This window comes from Mandrillus leucophaeus, unplaced genomic scaffold, assembly GCF_000951045.1.
Source record: "Mandrillus leucophaeus isolate KB7577 unplaced genomic scaffold, Mleu.le_1.0 Scaffold525, whole genome shotgun sequence".
NCBI classification, from domain to species: Eukaryota; Metazoa; Chordata; class Mammalia; order Primates; family Cercopithecidae; genus Mandrillus; species Mandrillus leucophaeus.
In genome coordinates, this window is record NW_012105642.1 from 1,795,080 (window position 1) to 1,814,092 (window position 19,013).

The 19,013-nt window shown below is 39.5% G+C and overlaps 1 protein-coding gene across 4 annotated transcripts in view; it reads right to left on the reverse strand.

Annotated features, from left to right (window-relative positions):
• Positions 1 to 18,596, reverse strand: part of IL5RA (interleukin 5 receptor, alpha) — a 52,130-nt gene extending 33,534 nt beyond the window's left edge. For 3 of the 4 annotated variants that reach the window (XM_011996814.1, XM_011996813.1, XM_011996816.1), the window contains exons 1-9: positions 18,167 to 18,596; positions 16,761 to 16,902; positions 13,153 to 13,237; positions 10,912 to 11,057; positions 9,925 to 10,063; positions 6,267 to 6,420; positions 6,000 to 6,187; positions 3,477 to 3,622; positions 235 to 373 (exon numbers count right to left, since the gene is read on the reverse strand). In XM_011996814.1, the coding sequence (XP_011852204.1) occupies positions 235 to 373; positions 3,477 to 3,622; positions 6,000 to 6,187; positions 6,267 to 6,420; positions 9,925 to 10,063; positions 10,912 to 11,057; positions 13,153 to 13,234 (994 nt within the window). In that variant the 5' untranslated portion in view covers positions 13,235 to 13,237; positions 16,761 to 16,902; positions 18,167 to 18,596. Of the gene's footprint in view, positions 1 to 234; positions 374 to 3,476; positions 3,623 to 5,999; positions 6,188 to 6,266; positions 6,421 to 9,924; positions 10,064 to 10,911; positions 11,058 to 13,152; positions 13,238 to 13,721; positions 13,791 to 16,760; positions 16,903 to 18,166 lie in introns of all 4 variants that reach the window. The other variant, XM_011996815.1, reaches the window with a different exon arrangement.
• Between the last annotated feature and the right edge of the window lie 417 nt (positions 18,597 to 19,013).

Here is a 19,013-nt window from a genome sequence, read left to right on the forward strand (position 1 = left end):
AAAAAAAAAAAATAGGCACCGGGTCTAGGAGGGTTGGTGCTAATGACAAGGTTGGACACTTAAACTTCACTTGGCTTCATTTCCTGATTGGAAAGGCAGTAGACCAATAGAAAATGAATCACAATAGAGATATGAAACCATTTTAAGACCCACAAATGAAAGTGTACACTTCTGGGATTACCTTCTTTGATCACAAGGAAGGCTGCCAATGTAAAATAAACATAAGCTACTTACCCACATAAATAGGTTGGCTCCACTCACTCCAGAGCCCCGCCTCTCTGCACATGGAGCTCACTGCTGCTCTCACTTGAACATCATACTTAGAAAGATCATCAATTATTGAGATGAATGCATTGGTCATCATTTTTTCTATCTAAGTGGGGAAAAATAGCATTATAAGAATCTCTAAACACCTAATTTGTTTCTGCCAATTATCAGAATGGGAGGTCCTATATAGGTCATGTGACTCACTGTTCAGCAAGCCATTTAAAATCAACAGGGCACATATCAATTCGTTTATACTAGGCGCTTCAGTGTTGCTGTGTTGGCAGTCACCCTTCAGGAAAACGCTGTCTTGTAACCCAAATATATGAAATGGTCAACAGTCAAGATCCAGGTGATCCTATCCAGGCCCAGCAGACGTTTCCAGACTGAAAGACTTGGAGTGGCCTCTGCCAGGATGCATTATTCCCTTACCTTGTCCCTCCATAATCTATGGTCACATTACTAAATAATATCACACAAACACTAGATTGTCTCGTGTTGAAGCAGTTTTCTCATGAATGAGCCCTTCTTCTTTTTCTTTCTGCTGTTCACGGTCGCCACCATCCAGCTAGTCCCCTGTGCCAGAGATGTGTTCCTGACACCTGTATCTTGAATACCCCCTGGAGGTGTTTCTCCCTTTTTTACTCCAGCCCTGTGTCCATTGCCTATTTTAGCTCTTATTATCTTTTGCTTGGACCATTGCAGTAGCCACTAACTGATATTCATATGTCCATGTGGCCCCTCCCCACTCACATCCGGTTTTCACACTGCTAACAAAATTCTTCTTCTACTCTGCAAATGTGGACATATTTCTCTCTTGTGTGAAATTCTTCAGTGGCATCCATTGCCCGTAGTCATGGTTTTTAACACAGAAGCCATTTCTTTATTTTAAAAAAAAATCTTATAGAGCCACTCTGGGAGAAGTCACAGTGTCAGATACAGAGTCATGAGTTCAGTGTTGGTCTTCTATCCAGGCATCCAGGCAGACTGAATTACTTGCCACTTGACTGAAAGAACCACACTCTCTCAAGCATAAAGTTACTCCTTTTCCTAGACTGGTGCAGGTCAGGAACTATTTATTACTGGCCTGTGATGGGCTAAATACAGATAAAATTATGACTACAATTTGGAAGTTTTGGTAGCAATTTAACATCACCATGACATCCAAACACATGATCAGTGAACTGATACTTCACATGTCTTTGGCTATATTTAATTTTTGCTAGCAAATCATTTTTATGTATTTGACAAAAGCACCAGTCGATGGTAGATTAGATATTATAAAAACACACGCACTCACAGCCCTTCAGTGTAAGTATTTTGGGAAGCTCTGGCTAAGAAAGTCCTTCTCATGTTTTCTCACCAGACCAGTTTCTCTTCATCCTTGCAGATTCCGTTCAATTCCTCTCTGCATAGCAGACTCTGTGCCCACACCCCCATCTCTAGCTGCACTGGCTTTTCCTGTGGGAGAGCAACCCCAAGGCTGGGCAAATATGTCACAAGATTGGGTCACTCCATGGCAGAAACAGTCTTATTTCTCACAAAGAAGTCAATTTGTAAATATTTGTTGAATCTAATGGAATTGGCTTTGTCTACTCTCTATAAGACATGAGTTGGAATCCTGTTTTTTTTTCCTAGCTTTATGACTGTGGGAGAGTTACTTCATCTCTTTTGCCTCACTTTCCTATAAAATGGGAATGATAATTATATCATAGAATTATTGTGAGGGTGCAATATACACATAATAAAGTTTGACACATAATTGATGCTCAAGAAATGTTGATTGACTTTCTTCTCAGTTCCTTTCCCTTTGAAATTTTTGTCTATTAGTACTAATGAGTTTTTTTAAATTGTGGTAAAAATATAATGAAATTTACCATCTTAATCCCTTTTAAGTGTACAGCTTTGCGATATTAAATACTTTCATATTGTCGTGTCACCAATGTTCAACAGTCTTTTAATCTTGCAAAAGTGAAACTCTGTACCCATTAAACAATAGCTCTCCATCCGCCCTCCAACCAATTCCTGGTAACCACCATCCTACTCTGTTTCTAAGAATTTTACTATTTAACCTCCGAAAGTAGAATCAGACAGTATTTGTCCTTTTGTGACTGACTTATTTTGCTTAGCATAATGTCCTCAAGGCTCCTCCGTGATGCAGCATGTGTCAGAATTTCCTTTCTTTTAATGCTGGATAATATCCTATTGTATGTATATGCTGCATTTTGCTCATCCATTCATTTAATGGGCACATGGGTTGCTTCCAGCTTTTGGCTGTTGTGAATAATGCTGCTATGGACATGGGTGTACAAACATCTCTTTGAATCCTTGTTTTCAATTCTTTTGTATATATAACCAGAAATGGAATTGTTGGATCATATGGGAATTCTATTTCTAATTGTTTGAGAATTCATCATACTGTTTTTATAGTAGCTGCATCACTTTAGATTTTTTTTTTTTTTTTTTGAGATGAAGTATCGCTCTGTCCCCCAGGTTGGAGTGTAGTGGCACCATCTCGGCTTACTGTAACCTCCGCCTCCCTGGTTGAAGCGATTCTCCTGCCTCAGCCCCCACCCCCAAGTAGCTGGGATTATAGGCATGCGCCATCATGTTGGCTAATTTTTGTGAGGTTTTTTGTTTGTTTGTTTTGTTTTGTTTTGTTTTTTGAGACGGAGTCTCGCTCTGTCGCCCAGGCTGGAGTGCAGTGGCCAGATCTCAGCTCACTGCAAGCTCCACTTCCCAGGTTTACGCCATTCTCCTGCCTCAGCCTCCCGAGTAGCTGGGACTACAGGCGCCCGCCACCTCGCCCAGCTAGTTTTTTTTGTATTTTTTAGTAGAGATGGGGTTTCACCATGTTGGTCAGGCTGGTCTTGAACTCCTCATCTCAGGTGATCCACCCACAGTGGCCTCCCAAAGTGCTAGGATTACAGGCATGAGTCACTGCACCCATCTATCATTTTAGATTTTAACCAACACTAGTACCAATGAGTCTGTTTCTAATCCTTTGTATTAGTTTCAACCAAAAGTATGTTATTTCAAAACAAAAGGCCAGTAAGATTTGGTTTATACCTATAATACCTGCGTAGATGTAAGTTAACTTTGACCTTGTTAGTACCAAGCTGTAACTTGGTTGCAGTCACTGAAGATAATTTTTTTAAATGTTTCTAAAATAAATGTCTGTCATCAAATATTGGAATGATCTGAGTAATTACCTGCAAATATCCGTTCCTTGCATTGTGTATTTTTACTTCATAATCAAAGCAATGGATTGGAAAGGCAGACACTGGTTTCTCCCATTGGATAGAGAGACGAGTTCCTTCAATCTCTGCTGTGACATTCAGTGGCGGATTTATTTGATCTAAGGGAATGAAAGATCAGTGATTTTTTTTTTTAGAATCAGTGATCAGAGCTGATAACTCCAATCCACCCACACTTCTCAAGGCATTTCTAAGATATGCTTTTTTCAAATATTTACCATCAGGTCTTAATCAACTGATCTGCAAGCCACAGGAAGCCAGTGGCCTCCCGTAATACTCTTGTCTAATAGTGCTGAAGAAGAAGAGACCCTTTCTGGAAACTACAAGGATTACTACTCCAAATGGAGTCAAATGCTTGAATCTCTTCCCCACTCAGCTCATTGCAAGACTCACCCACCATCTCCCTTTACTACTCAAGTTGTACCAGGCCCAGAATAAACCTGACCACTGAGAGAACGTTTCCCTGGACCTTCCACCAAGCTTGCCTCTTCCCAGTAGGTATGTGGCCCTGAGCAAATCACTTCCCCCTTCTGAGATTCAGTTTTCAATTTAATTTCATTTTGTTTACTGCATCTTTTGTTTTTTGTTTGTTTGGGGGATGGAGCAGGAAGCTTCAGTTGTCTTTTGCATCAATAAAGAATGGATTAGGGCCGGGCTTGGTGTCTCACACCTGTAATCCCAGCACTTTGGGAGGCTGAGGCAGGCGGATTACGAGGTCGGGAGATCGAAACCATCCTGGCTAACACGGTGAAACCCCGACTCTACTAAAAATACAAAAAACTAGCTGGGCGTGGTGGCAGGCACCTACAGTCCCAGCTACTCGGGAGGCTGAGGCAGGAAAATGGCGTGAGTCCAGGAGGCGGAGATTGCAGTGAGCCGATATCATGCCACTGCACTCCAGCCTAGGGAACAGAGTGAGACTCTGTCTCAAAAAAAAAAAAAAAAAGAAGAATGGATTGGTCTTCACTTAGGACTCTAATGTCCTTTCCCCTGAGATCTCACTTGATTGTCTTATGGTCCAGTGAGGTGAGGGGAAAATTAATTCTTAATGAGTGTCCTTGTCTTAGGTAATGTGACTTGGATCTCACAATTAATAGGGACAAGCTAAGAGTGGGGTCGACTGGCTTCAGAGCCTCCTGTTGCCTAAGGAGAAAATTCTTAACCAAGAAAGTACTTATTTATTTTAGTAATCCTAGGAATTAGCCTCAATAAAATGAAAATCATAAAAGAAAATGAATTCCTGTGGTCTGTACTAGATTATATCCATTTTCATATCAATATCATTGTTTCTAGGTCTTCCTCAGCATCTTTTATTGCCTATTTTCATGAAAGTGACATTTTTAGTTCACCTAAGAAATATACTACTGAGAGAATTGCATAACCTCTTTAGTAAGGGCTATGATTCTTGACACAAAGTTATATTCCATTGGAAAATAGTTATGTCACAGCCAAATCATACTCTCTAAATAATATTGTAGTGTATTTATTAAACCTTTATGCCAGGCACTGTTCTAAGCGCTTTATCATTAGTAACACAATTCTCACGAAAACCGCACAGGAAGTATTGATTCCTCTCCATTGTTTCAGATAAGAAGATTAGGCACAAAGGAATGATCAGCTTGTCCAAGGTCACTCAGTCAGCGGTGGAGCCAGGATCCAAATCCAGGCAGTCTGGCCCCACAGCCCATAATAACCACCCACCATTGAAATCTGGAGTCTCCGTAACTCAGCATGCCATGTGAGAGCGCCTGGTGAGTTTCACGAATCGAACTATCTGGGATGAGGGAGAGTGTCTTCTCTATTGAGAACTGAGCAGATGAAACCATGAATATAATTTTTAGAGCTGAGAATTGCACACTGAGAGATATTCGAGCTGCAAAACATCCAGGAGATGGGCCAGAACAGTGAGAAATGCAGAGAGAGAGATATTAGCCTGGAGAAGAAGGGCTTCTGGATGGGAAACCTGCTGCCTGTGAACAGCTAAGAGAGGCCATTTGTTAGGGAAAGGACTCAAACCGGCTGGGGTGGCACTAGTCCATCGCAGGACCTGGGGCAGAAATTTCACAAAACCTATCAGAACTCATGAAAGATTAAATGGTCTCTTTTGAGTAGCTAGTTCACTTTTCCTGGTGCAGTGATTCTCAACTGGGGGAAATTTTACCCCCTGAGGGGCATTTGGCAAAGTCTGAGACTTTTTAAAAAATCACAGCTCAGGGGCAGAGGGGCATACTGCTGGCATCTAGGGTGTAGAGGCCCCTCTGCTGCTCAATATCCTACAATGCCCAGGACAGCCCTCCATAACACAGCTATCCAGCAAAAATCACTGGCGGCGTTGGGCTGGAGAACCCTGCCCCAGTGGTTTTCAAACGTGGGCCTGATGCTTACTTAGCATCAGAAAAGTAGTAGAACTAGGTGATCTTCTCCAGTGCTGAGATTCTGAGATTCAGTTATTTCAGCTTTGGGTTAAGTCGATCTTACCAATGGCATGAAGGGCAAACAGCTGATCAAAGGGCTTGATGGCAGAGTGCTTGCTGGAGCCGTTAATAAGCACCGCAAGCCAGTCACGCCCTCTGCTGTGGATAAAAGTCCTGGGAAACCAGCATGCGATGTTTCTCCCCATTGAGTCTTTGCTGTATTCTTGGCATTCTTCAGTCCAAGAGCCATACCTAAATTGGAACACTCATGAGTTTTATGAGGTTGCAGGAAACAACCATTTGCCTAAGTAAAAATAGGTACAGTACTAACCTATAGTAGAGAAAATACTGCGTGTCCTCAGGGGCATCTGTGCCAACAAGCCAGGTGCAGTGAAGGGAAACTTGGTATGGCCTTAAATGTGAATAATTATCTGCTGTAGTGTTTGTGGTGCAAGTTAAATTCACAACTGAGGTTCCGGGAGACCCTAGGTAGTCAAAAATAAAAAGAACAAAACATTGCCATGGCAAACTCTGAATTTCATGCTTCTTTTGGAACTATAATGATGTAAACATCTTATTCACCACCAAAAAATAATCATCTTCACATTTTTTTCCCCTTGAGACAGAACCTCACTCTGTCACCCAGGCTGCAGTGCAGTGGTGCGATCTTGGCTCACTGCAACCTCTGCCTCCTGGGTTGGAGCGATTCTCATGCCTCAGCCTCCCAAGTAGCTGGAATGACAGGTGTGCACCATCACACTTGGCTAATTTTTGTATTTTTGGTAGAGATGGGGTTTTGGTAGAGATGTTGGCCAGGCTGGTCTTGAACTCCTGACCTCAAGTGATCTACCCGCCTCAGCCTCCTAAAATGCTGAAATTACAGGCATGAGCCACCATGCCCAGCCATCATCACATATTTCTAGAAACCTACTAACTACAAAAGGCCAACTTACTGGAGATATGGAATTAGAATTATAAAGTCCCCATTTCTGATAGTAAACAGCTTCCCAGGTATTTTGTTTGGGGCTTGGGGGTGATGTTTGTGCACTAAATGTGACAAAGTTCAAGAGAAGTACAATATATTGTCATTTAGAGGTTGATGTCCAGCAACTTTGGTGCTCTAATGCCACATTTGTTAATAACTAGCTGTGAGACATTGACCCCCACTTTTCTGGGCTCTGTATTTTCAACTGTAAAGGAGAGGGTTGGTATAGGAAGGTCTTGAGTATCCCTTTCCATCCTAGAATTGTGTGATTCATTAGGTTGTATCCAAATGCTTCATGAATTACATAGGTTGCTGCTCAGAAGAAATGAGTTTTGACAACACTGCAAGATAATACCACTACTTTGCAGACTTGATGCACATTAGCATGTTAAAGTCCTCTTTAATATACTAGGACTTTAAGAAAACCTTGAATTGGCCAGGCACGGTGCTCATGCCTGTAATCCTAGCACTCTGGGAAGCCAAGGCTGGTGGATATCTCTTGAGCCCAGGAGTTTGAGACCAGCCCAGGCAACATGGTGAAACCTCGTCTTTACAAAAAATATAAAAATTAGCCAGGCGTGGTGGCATGAACCTGTAGTCCCAGCACTTTGGGAGGCTGAGGCGGGCAGATTGCTTGAGCTCAGGAGTTTGAAACAAGCCTGAGTAACATGGCGAAACCCCAACTCTACAAAACATACAAAAATTAGCCAGGTGTGGTGGCATGTGCCTGTAGTTCCAGCTACTTGGGAGGTTGAGGTGGGAGGATCACTTGAGCTGGGAAGGTCGAGGCTGCAATGAACCAAGATCATGCCACTACACTCCAGCCTGGGCAACAGAGTGAGACCCTGTCTCAAAAAACCAAAAGAAAACCTTCAGATTTTTTTTTTTTTTTTTTCCTGAGACGGAGTCTCGCTCTCTTGCCCGGGCTGGAGTGCAGTGGCCAGATCTCAGCTCACTCAGATTTTATTTTATTATTATTATTATTACTTGGAAACAGAGTCATTCTGTTGCCCAGGCTACAGTGCAGTGGCATGATCTCAGCTCACTGCAACCTCCCCCTCCCGGGTTCAAGCAGTTCTCCTGCCTCAGCCTCCCGAGTGCTTGGGATTACAGGCACGTGCCACCACACTCAGCTAATTTTTGTATTTTTAGTAGAGACTGGGTTTCACCACGTTGGCCAGGCTGGTCTCGATCTCTTGGCCTCAAGCCATCCACCTACCTCGGCCTCCCAAAGTGCTGGGATTACAAGTGTGAGCCACCGCACCCAGCCAAGATTTTAAATGCAAACTTATTTATATTTGCTTCATTAAGTCTTTCTCAAATTATGTGACTAGAAAGACTTGTTTTCATTTCAACCTCTCATTGCTGTATTAACTGTTGGTCTTTAAAATACACTGTGGGAAACACTGGTCTTGTTGGTGGTTGCTCAGAGAAGGAAACAAGCTCTTGCACCCAGGCCAGAAAGGACCGCATCCAAGTGGGAGCCTTGAGAGATAGAAGGGAGTCTTTTGGTCGTAGCTTAAGTCAGCTGTAGATCATTTTTATCACTGTCAGCCAGTGTCTTTCAAGAAGCAGAGGGAGAAGATGATGAGAGACAGCCTCTTATTACCTGTAGAGAAGTTAAAGATGGATTTCTTCTTTATATCTGTGCTTTTGCACAGATAAAAGATATATCTGTACTTTTGCTTTTGCACAGATAAAAAGAAGAAATATCTCGAAGCAAATTGACTTATTCAGTTCATGTATATATTCATATATTAGGTTGATGCAAAAGTAATTGTGATTTTGGTCATTACTTTTGCACCAACCTAATATATATTTGTCCATGCACCAAATGACCAGAAAGTCCATGCCCAAGTACAGTTTAGAGATCTATAGAGACTCTTTGTCTTATAGTTCTCATCCAAGGAATCATTTTATGTGAATTCTACTTGGTTCAAAACAGAAATAATTTTTATTAGTGTCATCCTATATTAGAGTGCTCAGAGGATAATTAGAATTGTAGAAATGTAAGCTGCAAAGTGCCTTATAGGTAAAATCCAGTTATTCATTATAGAAAGGGGAAATAGTGGTTTGATGTAAGCCACCTACAATAACCCATCTCTGTGATCCTGTATCTGCCTTGGATTAGTCTCTGTACTTGGGATCAAGCCCACGCAAATTGGCTGGTATGTGGTCTAGACAAGTTATAACAAGTAAATGGGGCTGGACATGGCAGCTCATGTCTGTAATCCCAGCACTTTGGGAGGCTGAGGCAGGTGGATGGCTTGAGGCCAGAAGATCGAGACCAGCCTGGTCAACATGGTAAAACCCCATCTCAATAATAATAATAATAGTACAAAAATTAGTCCAGCATGGAGGCGCACGCCTATAATCCCAGCTACTCGGAAGGCAGTGACATGAGAACAGCTTGAACCCAGGAGGCAGAGGTTGCAGTGAGTCGAGAATACACTGCTGCACTTCAGCCTGGGCAACAGAGGGAGACTCTATCTAAAAAAAAAAAAAAGTAAATGAGAAGATCTTTATGATTCTGTTTTAAGTTACCAACACAATTCAGAAGGCATGGGCTTTCCAGCTGGCCATATGACAGGATAATTGTTCAAAAATTACCCGTGAGCTCAACTGACCAAGGCAATTGTTATTGGGTGCACCCATATGCCCCAGGACTTGGTAGCCTGCTTCTCCTCTTTTCTCTCCCCTATTGTGTGTGTGCACTTAAGTGTGTGATCAGAAGTATTACTGATTCTAAGTATCAGAAACACCAACTTTCCACTGGAGGTCAATTCACAGACGGTGGATATTTCTGCAAGAATGTGCCAGATGGAATTCAGTTGGTTATGATAAGAAGTGGCAGCAGCCTTAGTTAGGATGTTGTTGATATGGGAGAGTACTTGACAAGAACAGGTGACTGACTAAAGGAAAGTGAGTTAGTGTTAATTTTTCTGCTTTTCCATATTTGCAAAGTCCAAAACATACAAACTGGACTTTTGGAGGCCTGCTTTACCTGGTGGGGCATGAAGTTCAGCAGAAGCCCAGCTGCTGGCCAGGAGTGAGTGGTCGTTCTGCAGGATGGTCCGCACACTTGCTGAAAATCCTTTGTGGAGGATGGTTACGCATTTGCTTTCAGTGATTCTGGTTTCATACTAAAAATAAAACCCACAAGTCTTGATGCATAAAAGAGAACTAGCCTTAAGAGAGCTATTTTAATCAAATATGCATTTTCTTCTACTTTTTAAATGATGAGTAAGATGCAATGAAATAGTTTTGCTAGGAAAAAAGTCAAAACAAAACTATAGTAATAACAACATAGTAACTTCTCAATGACACATGAACACATTATTCTTGTAAAAACAAACTAAATATTACAGTTAAACTGAAGTTCCCTTTGACCACCATCTCCCCAGAGGTCAATGTTTGACAGAAAATTCTCTAGAATTCCATATTGACTGAAAAATGGTTAATATGAATCACTTCTCCCTTTGTTTGACTTTATTACACACCTAATATGTAGCAGATGCCTGAATGTAGCCCTGAGGTAAAATTGAGGCTCTGAGAAGCTAAATGACTTGTCCCAGGTTGCAAAGGTAGGAAGTGGATGAACTGGGATTCGAACTTGGTTTCCCTGACTCTCCATTCTGTCTGCTGTCTTCTTGTTTTGCTAGGCTACTGTCTCCTGTTCTGTTGGGTTGGTGATTTTAGGGGAAACAGAAAACCAGTATCCAATCCATTGTGCCTAAAAAGTTACTAAACATTCTTCGTTAAGGGAAAGAATCATCCGAAAGTTAAAATATTCTGCGATGCTGTTTAACGCTGAACAATACACCTAGCACTAGCTCACAGGCATTCTTAGAGAGACACTAGTCTACTGGTAACATAACAAAGAGCCTGTCAGTACTTTTGTTTTTTAATATAAAATTTCATTTGATAAAGAAAATGCAGTCAAAACGCATATTTATTCTCAATAAGGATATCCATTAGAATAAACACTTACATCATCGTCTTTTGGAGCGTTTATTTTCACTTGATATTCTAGATTAACATTCCTTTGCTCTTGATCAGGATTTGGTTCCCAACGTAAAAGAACTTGAGCCAAACCAGTAACTTTAATGGTGAAATTGACAGGTGGGAGAAGTGAAACTGTTGATTCAAAGAATAAAGAAACAGCACAATGTTCAACTGGACATAGGCAGCACTTTTTAAATTTTTTGAATATTTGTTGCCCTGCAGATGCTGCCCTGGACCTGCGAGCACCACAGACACAGTTGCTCCTGCCATGCCTGTAGCACCGGGGCAAAGAGAAAGTGTCTATTTCTACCTGAGTAGCTAGGACTACAGGCGCATGCCACCACGCTGGGCTAATGGTTTATTTTTTTATTTTTTTATTTTTGGTATTTTTCACAGAGACAGGTTTTCACCATGTTGGCTAGGCTGATCTCCAACTCCTAACTTCAAATGATCTGCCCGCCTCAGCCTTCCAAAATGCTAGCAGGCAGGAGCCACCACGCCCAGCCTAGAAGAGGTTTCTTTAAAACTGTTTTTAACATCTTTTTTTACATTGCCCATGTCCAGGTGTTTACCTATAATACCTATATTTTTATTGAAATATGAACATGTTACTATATCACTATTCACTATTCACTGTAACCATAATTTTCAAACTGAGAGTCATTATCCATTAGCAGTCAATGATAACAATGTATTGGTTTGTGACCATAATTTTTCTTTTAATGATGTGGAAGAAAAATAGAATAGAAAATATCAGTGTGCATCAAACATAATAAGAGTTGTTTCATGAATCTTGTTTCTACTACATAAGGGTAGTTATATATTTGTATGCGTGCTGGTACATAACGTAAAAATGTATTTACCTCTTATTATGAGTCACAGACAAAAATATTTGCAAGCAAACTTATTTAAATAGGGCTTTACAGAAAGAAAATGTTTCTTCCCCCTTCATGAGCCACTCTCTGACTTTGCTTTCAAAATAAAAGCTTTTGCTTAATTGCAAAATCAATATCTGTTTATTGAAGAAATTTTGGAAAACACAGATAAGCAAAAAGAAGAAGATAAATTTTTTAAAATAATTGTACCACTAAGAATGGCATTAACATATGATATATTCGTTATTTTTTTCTTGGGTGTATATTTATGCAATTTTTAATTTTTTTACTACATTTAGGGCAGTATTGTGCACACAATTACAAAACCTTCTTTTATTCATTTACTAAGTTATCAGGATTTATCCATGCATCTTAACAGACTTCCCACACCTCTACATCCATGTTTACCACATGAGGATTTTTAGAGCTCTGTCTGTATTGCACTGTCCATTATGGTAGCCATTGGCAACTTGTGGCTATTGAAATTTTTATTAATTAATTAATTAATTTTTGAGACAGAGTCTCACTCTGTTGCCCAGGCTGAAGGGCAGTGTTGTGCGATCTCAGCTTACTGCAACCTCTGCCTCTCAGTTCAAGCTGTTCTCCTGCTTCAGCTTCCCAAGTAGCTGAGATTACAGGCATGTGCCACCACAGCTGGCTATTTTTGAATTTTTAGTAGAGTTGGGGTTTCACCATGTTAGCCAGGTGGGTCTCAAACTTCTGACTTCAAGTGATCCACCTGCCCCTGCCTCACAAAGTGCTGGGATTACAGGTGTGAGCCACAACATACGGCCTAAATTAATTTAAATTCATTACCTTAGTTGCACTGTCCATATTTCAAGGGCTCAATAGTCACATATGGCTAGTGGCTACTGCGTTGGACATTACAGAGATAGAACATTGTCATTTCCATAGATAGTTCTGTTGACAATGCTAGACTGGGACCATGTGATGATTTTCCTTAAACTCTGTCATCACACCAAATACGTACATCAACAAATTTCAGGACAAAATGCAGTGGAAGTTTCTTACTGTTTGGTCATGGGGCCTTCTAACTACTCCCTTGTGTGGGAAGACATTCCAAATGCGACCACTGGCGCCAGCTTTATTCCATGGTGCCTGGACACCCACACTTTGACTTTGATTTCCCACTGTAGCATAACATTTGCATTTCAGCCAGCATTGCTTTCTTAAAATATAGCATGTTTAAAGCATCTGTCTTGAGGATAAATATTATCTCATAAAAATCCATATATAATGTTCTAATTGACAGTTTAAGAGAAAATAATGTTATCCTTTTACTAACATACTTTTAAAAGTAAACATTATTGAATTGAATAGAAGGTCCTTACTCTTGTCATCAGGAAGTAAGTCAGCTTGCAGTATCTCAGTGGCCCCCAAAAGTATCAGTAATACAGGTGCCATGATGATCATATCCTACAGAAAACAAGGGAGATACCAAAATCATCTTGCTGCTATTTTTAAGAAAAACTGAAAGCTGCTTTCTAACATAAAATGTAGTTGTTTGGCCATTTGAGAAACATTTATGGCATATTCGTGATGTGCTAGAAATACAAACATGACTAAATCTTGGACTTTGCCCTTCTGATGTAGATTCATAGCTTGAAAGACAGAGTGAAACATAAATTGATAAATGTAGACCAGTTGTAAAACTGCCCCCAATCAAGGTGTGTGTGGAGTACAACAGGAGCAGAGACTTCGGATTTGCCGTCTAAAGGGTGAACTAGAGTCCTTGAAACACACAACAGGGAAAAGACATTCCTGGTGGAACCCAAGGTATGTGCAAAACTGGAAGAGAAGGAAACAAATAGGAGGGGATAGCTTTTCGGCAAGAGACCAGAGCAGACCTTTGAACAGTAGAAGTTGTAGCATAGTCAATAAAAGAAATAAACAACATTACCATTTTCACTATGAGGATTTAAAGATGAGCGAACATGACAGGAAACTTCAATCTAAAACAATTGGTAGCCTGAGAAAGAGAAACTTTGTCTCACCAATCCAGAATCAACTTGTGGTACTTTGACTTTGAAGAGTTTTTCTTTTTTCTTTTTTTTTCCCCAAAAGGGAGCAGGTTACAAAAGAATTGAAAAATGTAGTGATAGACCTGGGGAAAATAAAGACAATATTTCTATCTCCTTGAAACAATTGGGCAATGAGAAAGAATCTAGAGCTGGAAATGTGATAACCCAGGGTGAACACACACAAAAGTCTCGGCATCCTGTTCTACATGTCAAAGAGGGGAGTCGGTGATCTCTTGCTGGGAATTGCAGATGAGAAGTCTTGAGTTTTTCTTCTGTACATTTTGAAAGGCATAGTTCATAAGAACTTAGCTTTAAAGGGCAGATAGCACGCATGGCTTCCCCCTGTGTTGCCCTCACTTTTACACAGCAGTTTTTCCTAGTCTCTTACCACGTGCTCCCCTCAGAGATTTGGTACCAGTCACATGTGGCTGTTATACATGATGGAAATCCCTTCCACGGACATTGTTCCTACCCATGAAGGAAAGGAGTCTGAAAGGTGAAATAATCTGCCAAAGATCAAACAGCTGTTAAGTAATGGAGCCTAGACCCCATCTCTGATCTTCCAACGAAGAAACCTATGCTCTGTCAACTTTATGGTACTAATTACAATGATTTATAATTTCAGCTAAAACATTTATTTAAGTGGCTTGGTATTTTCCAAATATAATTCTGGTAGAACCACAGGAGAGACCTGGGCTAAATGAATACCTCCAGGAAATAGCACAGAACACTCCTAACTTCATTATTACTTCTTAAATTATTACTTAGGTTGCTACTATTACTGCTGAACTTATTAATGAAATTGGTAAAATGCCACAACAGCAGGAAAGGATCGGCATATAAATCACTCAATTCCTTTTCCAATAAACTTAAGTATTGTTAATCAGAACTATGCCAGTTTTTATTTTAAAATCCCGTTTATTTTTCTCTGAGGATTTCACAGTATGTAGAAATTAAAAAAAAAAAAATGACCATGACAATAAAAGCAGGTACTCTATAATTTAAAAAAAAGTTTCAACAAGTGAGAATTTTAATGAATTAAGAGAAAACACTGGTAATCTACTAAGCCTGAGAAGCAAAGATAAAAATTCCTTAAGAACAGCAACAAAGATAGGTTCCTCTTTAAGTTATGAAGGTGATTTCTTAAAATGTCAGCATTTCCTGAAATAATATTAAATATGCTCTCATTTTGCACTAATTTTCAATAATAGGAATTCTAGGTCAGAAAAAACTGCACAATTAATTTTTTTTGTGACTTTCACTGGCAAAGTAGAACTATGTTATAAGTGTACTTGTAAAAACAATAAACATCTATTTATCCTTTGCAATTAAATTGTTGAAGTAAATAATAAAACTGTTGAATATCTCAGTGGAGAGATAATTGAATATTTTATGTAAGCAGACACTCTCCCCTAGAATTTGTCATGTATTATGATTTTATAGCTCCTAAAAATAGAATTGTTTTTCAAATTTGATCATTCAAAAAAATTTTGATTATTAGTTTTTGGCCATAAATAAGTAGATAACTTTTTCATGTCTCATCGTTGTATTTTATATTTAAAAAGAGATGCTTTTGAACAAAATCAGTTGTCCTATAGGCAGCACAAGGTACTCAATAGGGGTCTAAATATTACCAAGAATGACAGGTTTTTTTTGTGAGTCAGATAAATTGTACATAAGGTTGAATGTTACTAGAGCTTCAGGATTTGGTACCATGTTTTCTACAATTCTGCTCACTCTCTGTGGCCTCTTAGTACTTCTTGTCCCTGCTAAAAAATATAAAAAACAAATCTCTTCAAGCCATTTCTTTAATCCAAAGATACACTATTATATACACGTCAACTGGGTCATATTTCACTATAAAATAATAGAGCAACTTCATTAGCTTAAATAGATATATATCAACAATATGTTCAACTCATTCTTCTCATGGCTACCAATTAAAATCTAGCAGAAAACCATTAAATTGTTAAAATAAGATGCAAACTAAGCAGAATGAAGCAACTATAGGTTGTTTATCACCAGGAATACATGCTCAATCTCTAAGAAAAATCATGATCTACTTGCTCATATAACATTTCATCGAGTCAATCTAAAATTCCTTAAGTGCTCTCTAAAAATCTAGTTTCTGATAGGTGTAACATTTTTTGAAACTTTGGAGAAAACAACCACAACCTCCTTCTCTATAGGTGTTTCTAGAAATTTTGACAATTAGCAGTGGATTTCCCCAGTGTTCTTGAGAACTGATCAAATTCTACTGAAGTTCAGACTTACAAATATTTTCCCCTCTTCTTTTCCAAACTTATTTTTCTGCCTGGGACATTTGTTTCATAACCAAAGTTATACTGGCACCCCTGTTTTTAAAACCTTTTTGAGTCAACTGTGGTGACACCTAATTCCAGACTCAACCTTAGTGGCAGAAATTGTAAAGCAACTGAGAGGATTCATGCTCTGTTAGGCCTTTAAATATAAAGAGTTTACTTTCTCTTTAATCCTTTACAGTATAATCAGCAATAAAAGTTATCTCTTGGGGGATGAAGAATAAATAAACCGAGGTATAAACTGCAAAAGACATGTTTACCTAGGTATATTGCATTACCCCCCAGTGAAAAACTGCACATTCATGTCTAAATATATAAATGAATAATAAGGACCACTTATGCATGTAATTTTTTTTTTTTTTTACTACTACTGTACTTTTGATCAAATTTCTGAAATAGTCCTAAAATATAACTCATGAGTTCAGGTTGTGGCTATAATCATAAAACTCTCTGTCAGTCCATGTGGAAATGGTGTTGCCACCTTGAGTATTTGGAAAAATAGAAAAGAGTTTGCTACAAATATCCCAATGGTTAAATATTTCCTGCCAATTGCACACGGTGCAATTTGTCATCCCACATCCATGCTCCTGGGCATACCTGTCTACAGACGATCCTCTTGTTCCAGTCAGTACTCAACAGTAGATAGCGAGGACCATGTCTGTCGTGTCTATGCTCATGGCTGCAACCCCAGCATCTAGCACAGTGTCAGGCACAGGACCGATGCTCAGTGTGCCTGGCCCTGTGTGGAATAGAAGCAAATTAGTGCACAGCCCTAATGTGCAATGTGCGGTGAAACCTAACAGAGGAATGAGTTAGGTCAGGAGTGCAGCAGGCTGGGGAGTGTGTAACAAGCCTGGCCGACTTTTGATACCTTGCCTAAAAATTTCCCATGCAGTGTTTCAAGTAATATAAACAAATGAGGTGATTTAACTTCTAAAACTGTATTATGCTTTGAAATGCAAACTTTTAACAAATAGCTATATAAATTCCTTTTTCGATAACCATGAAAGAGGACATATTCACTTAAACTAGAAATCATACCAGGTGATAAAATGTTCAGTATGGTAATTCATTAAAGCAAGTACTAAGTATATTATTCACATAGCTATAAAAGCACTATCACTTTTCATGTGTTTATTAATTTTAGGCTCATGGGTATTAAAAGATTCTAATTTTTCTTCTCTCTCTGTCTCTCTTTTTATCCTCTTTTTTTGGTTCCATTTCATCCTTTTTTTCTGTCTCCATGGAAATATGCTTACCTTTCTTTAGGTAAATACATTAATGAACACAAAAGCAAGTGAAATGTTTCAGCAAATTTGTGTACATTTTATATACAATGAAACAATCTTGGAAATCCAAGAACCCCTGCCAGAAAGAAAAAGCAGAATGCCTCCTTCAGTTAGATAAAGTGCCATTATCTACTTTTTGTTGTTGTTTCTTTATTTGTAGATTTCTTGCTTAACTCTGAAACTTCCTAAGCTATTTTATTAAACCCTATACCATATTTTGAAAACTCATTTATTTTCTAAGAAATCTTGACAGAATATATGTTCTCATTTTAATTGCATAATTATCTAGAGCAGTGGAAAAGAAATGACTTATATTTATATAAGCATCAACAAAACCATAGGTGTTGTTTTAATATGACTCACCTTGCCACGGATTTGCACATCTCACTTACTGAGCCAAAACACAAGAATAGAACGGTATACCCAGAATCAACATGACCTGCCTAATAATGCAAGTTTAATAGGACCATTATTAGTTCTGTCCCTGCTAATAATACTAGAATTATAAAGAGTTTTGTTTCCCCTTTTTGTTGTTTACAAGTTTGTCATATATTTAGAAGTCATCGTTTATTGCTTTTCCTGACCCTCCTCCCCACCCTGGGTATAGTGAAATTATTAGGAGGTGGAGCACAGGGTATTGTTTAGCCCATGTCATAGAAAAAAGATATTTATTTGCTTACTCTGTGGTGAGTGAAGCATTTGATTCCCACTTACTGAGAAGTGCAGTGGCCATGCGATCAGAAGCAGCGGCAGGGCATTGAGAATGAACCTTATCTCTGGGTGCACTTTTTAACTTAGAGGCGGTTCTTCACTCTTTCATCATCACAGCTGTAATGGTTAAAAACTCTTGGGCAGCTTCCTTCATGATGGGATGGCAACACATTTTCTCTAAGCAAATACGGAGGAGGATTTGTACAGAGCAACTATGCAGAAGCCGAACTGGAACTCCCAACAACCAAACTGCTGTCAAATGAAAGAATCTCTTGTCCAGATAGCCATTATCTGATAACTGTCTCGTCTGCATTTTCACTCTCTTTCAGAGCTGGTTTGCTCTCTTCAGGAGTTGGAATTAGCTTTTACTCATGGTGACAAGGTAATCAAGTTTTCTGTGGGTACTCTAAGCCGTTGCATTTCTGTTCTGTTTATGTGCCTTGTTTGGCTAGAATAGTTACTGTGTCTCTATCTCCTAGGCAACACTGACACATGATTTGATAGGAAATAGGGCCTGAGGAGTACCCTCTCCCTACTCACTAGGCAGTAGCAGCAATTCTCAGCCCTTAGAGAACAGCCTTAGCTCTTCTCTGCTTTGTGAGCAGGTCTGGTACCCTCAAGTAAATATGTGTGGGGGATGTGTTTCTGGGTGTGATAAATTGCTGCTGTCACCTGAGATCATCCTACACAAATTGTAACAATGGCAGTGTTGGTCTGTGGGTGCACCCAAGACCACCTTCCTCACATTACACCCATTGTAGCACCCAGCTGTCTACAGAATGCTTCAATTTCAGCAAACCTCCTTGGCTTTTCCTGTCCTTTGTTCCATTTCTGTTTGATTCCTTCTGGG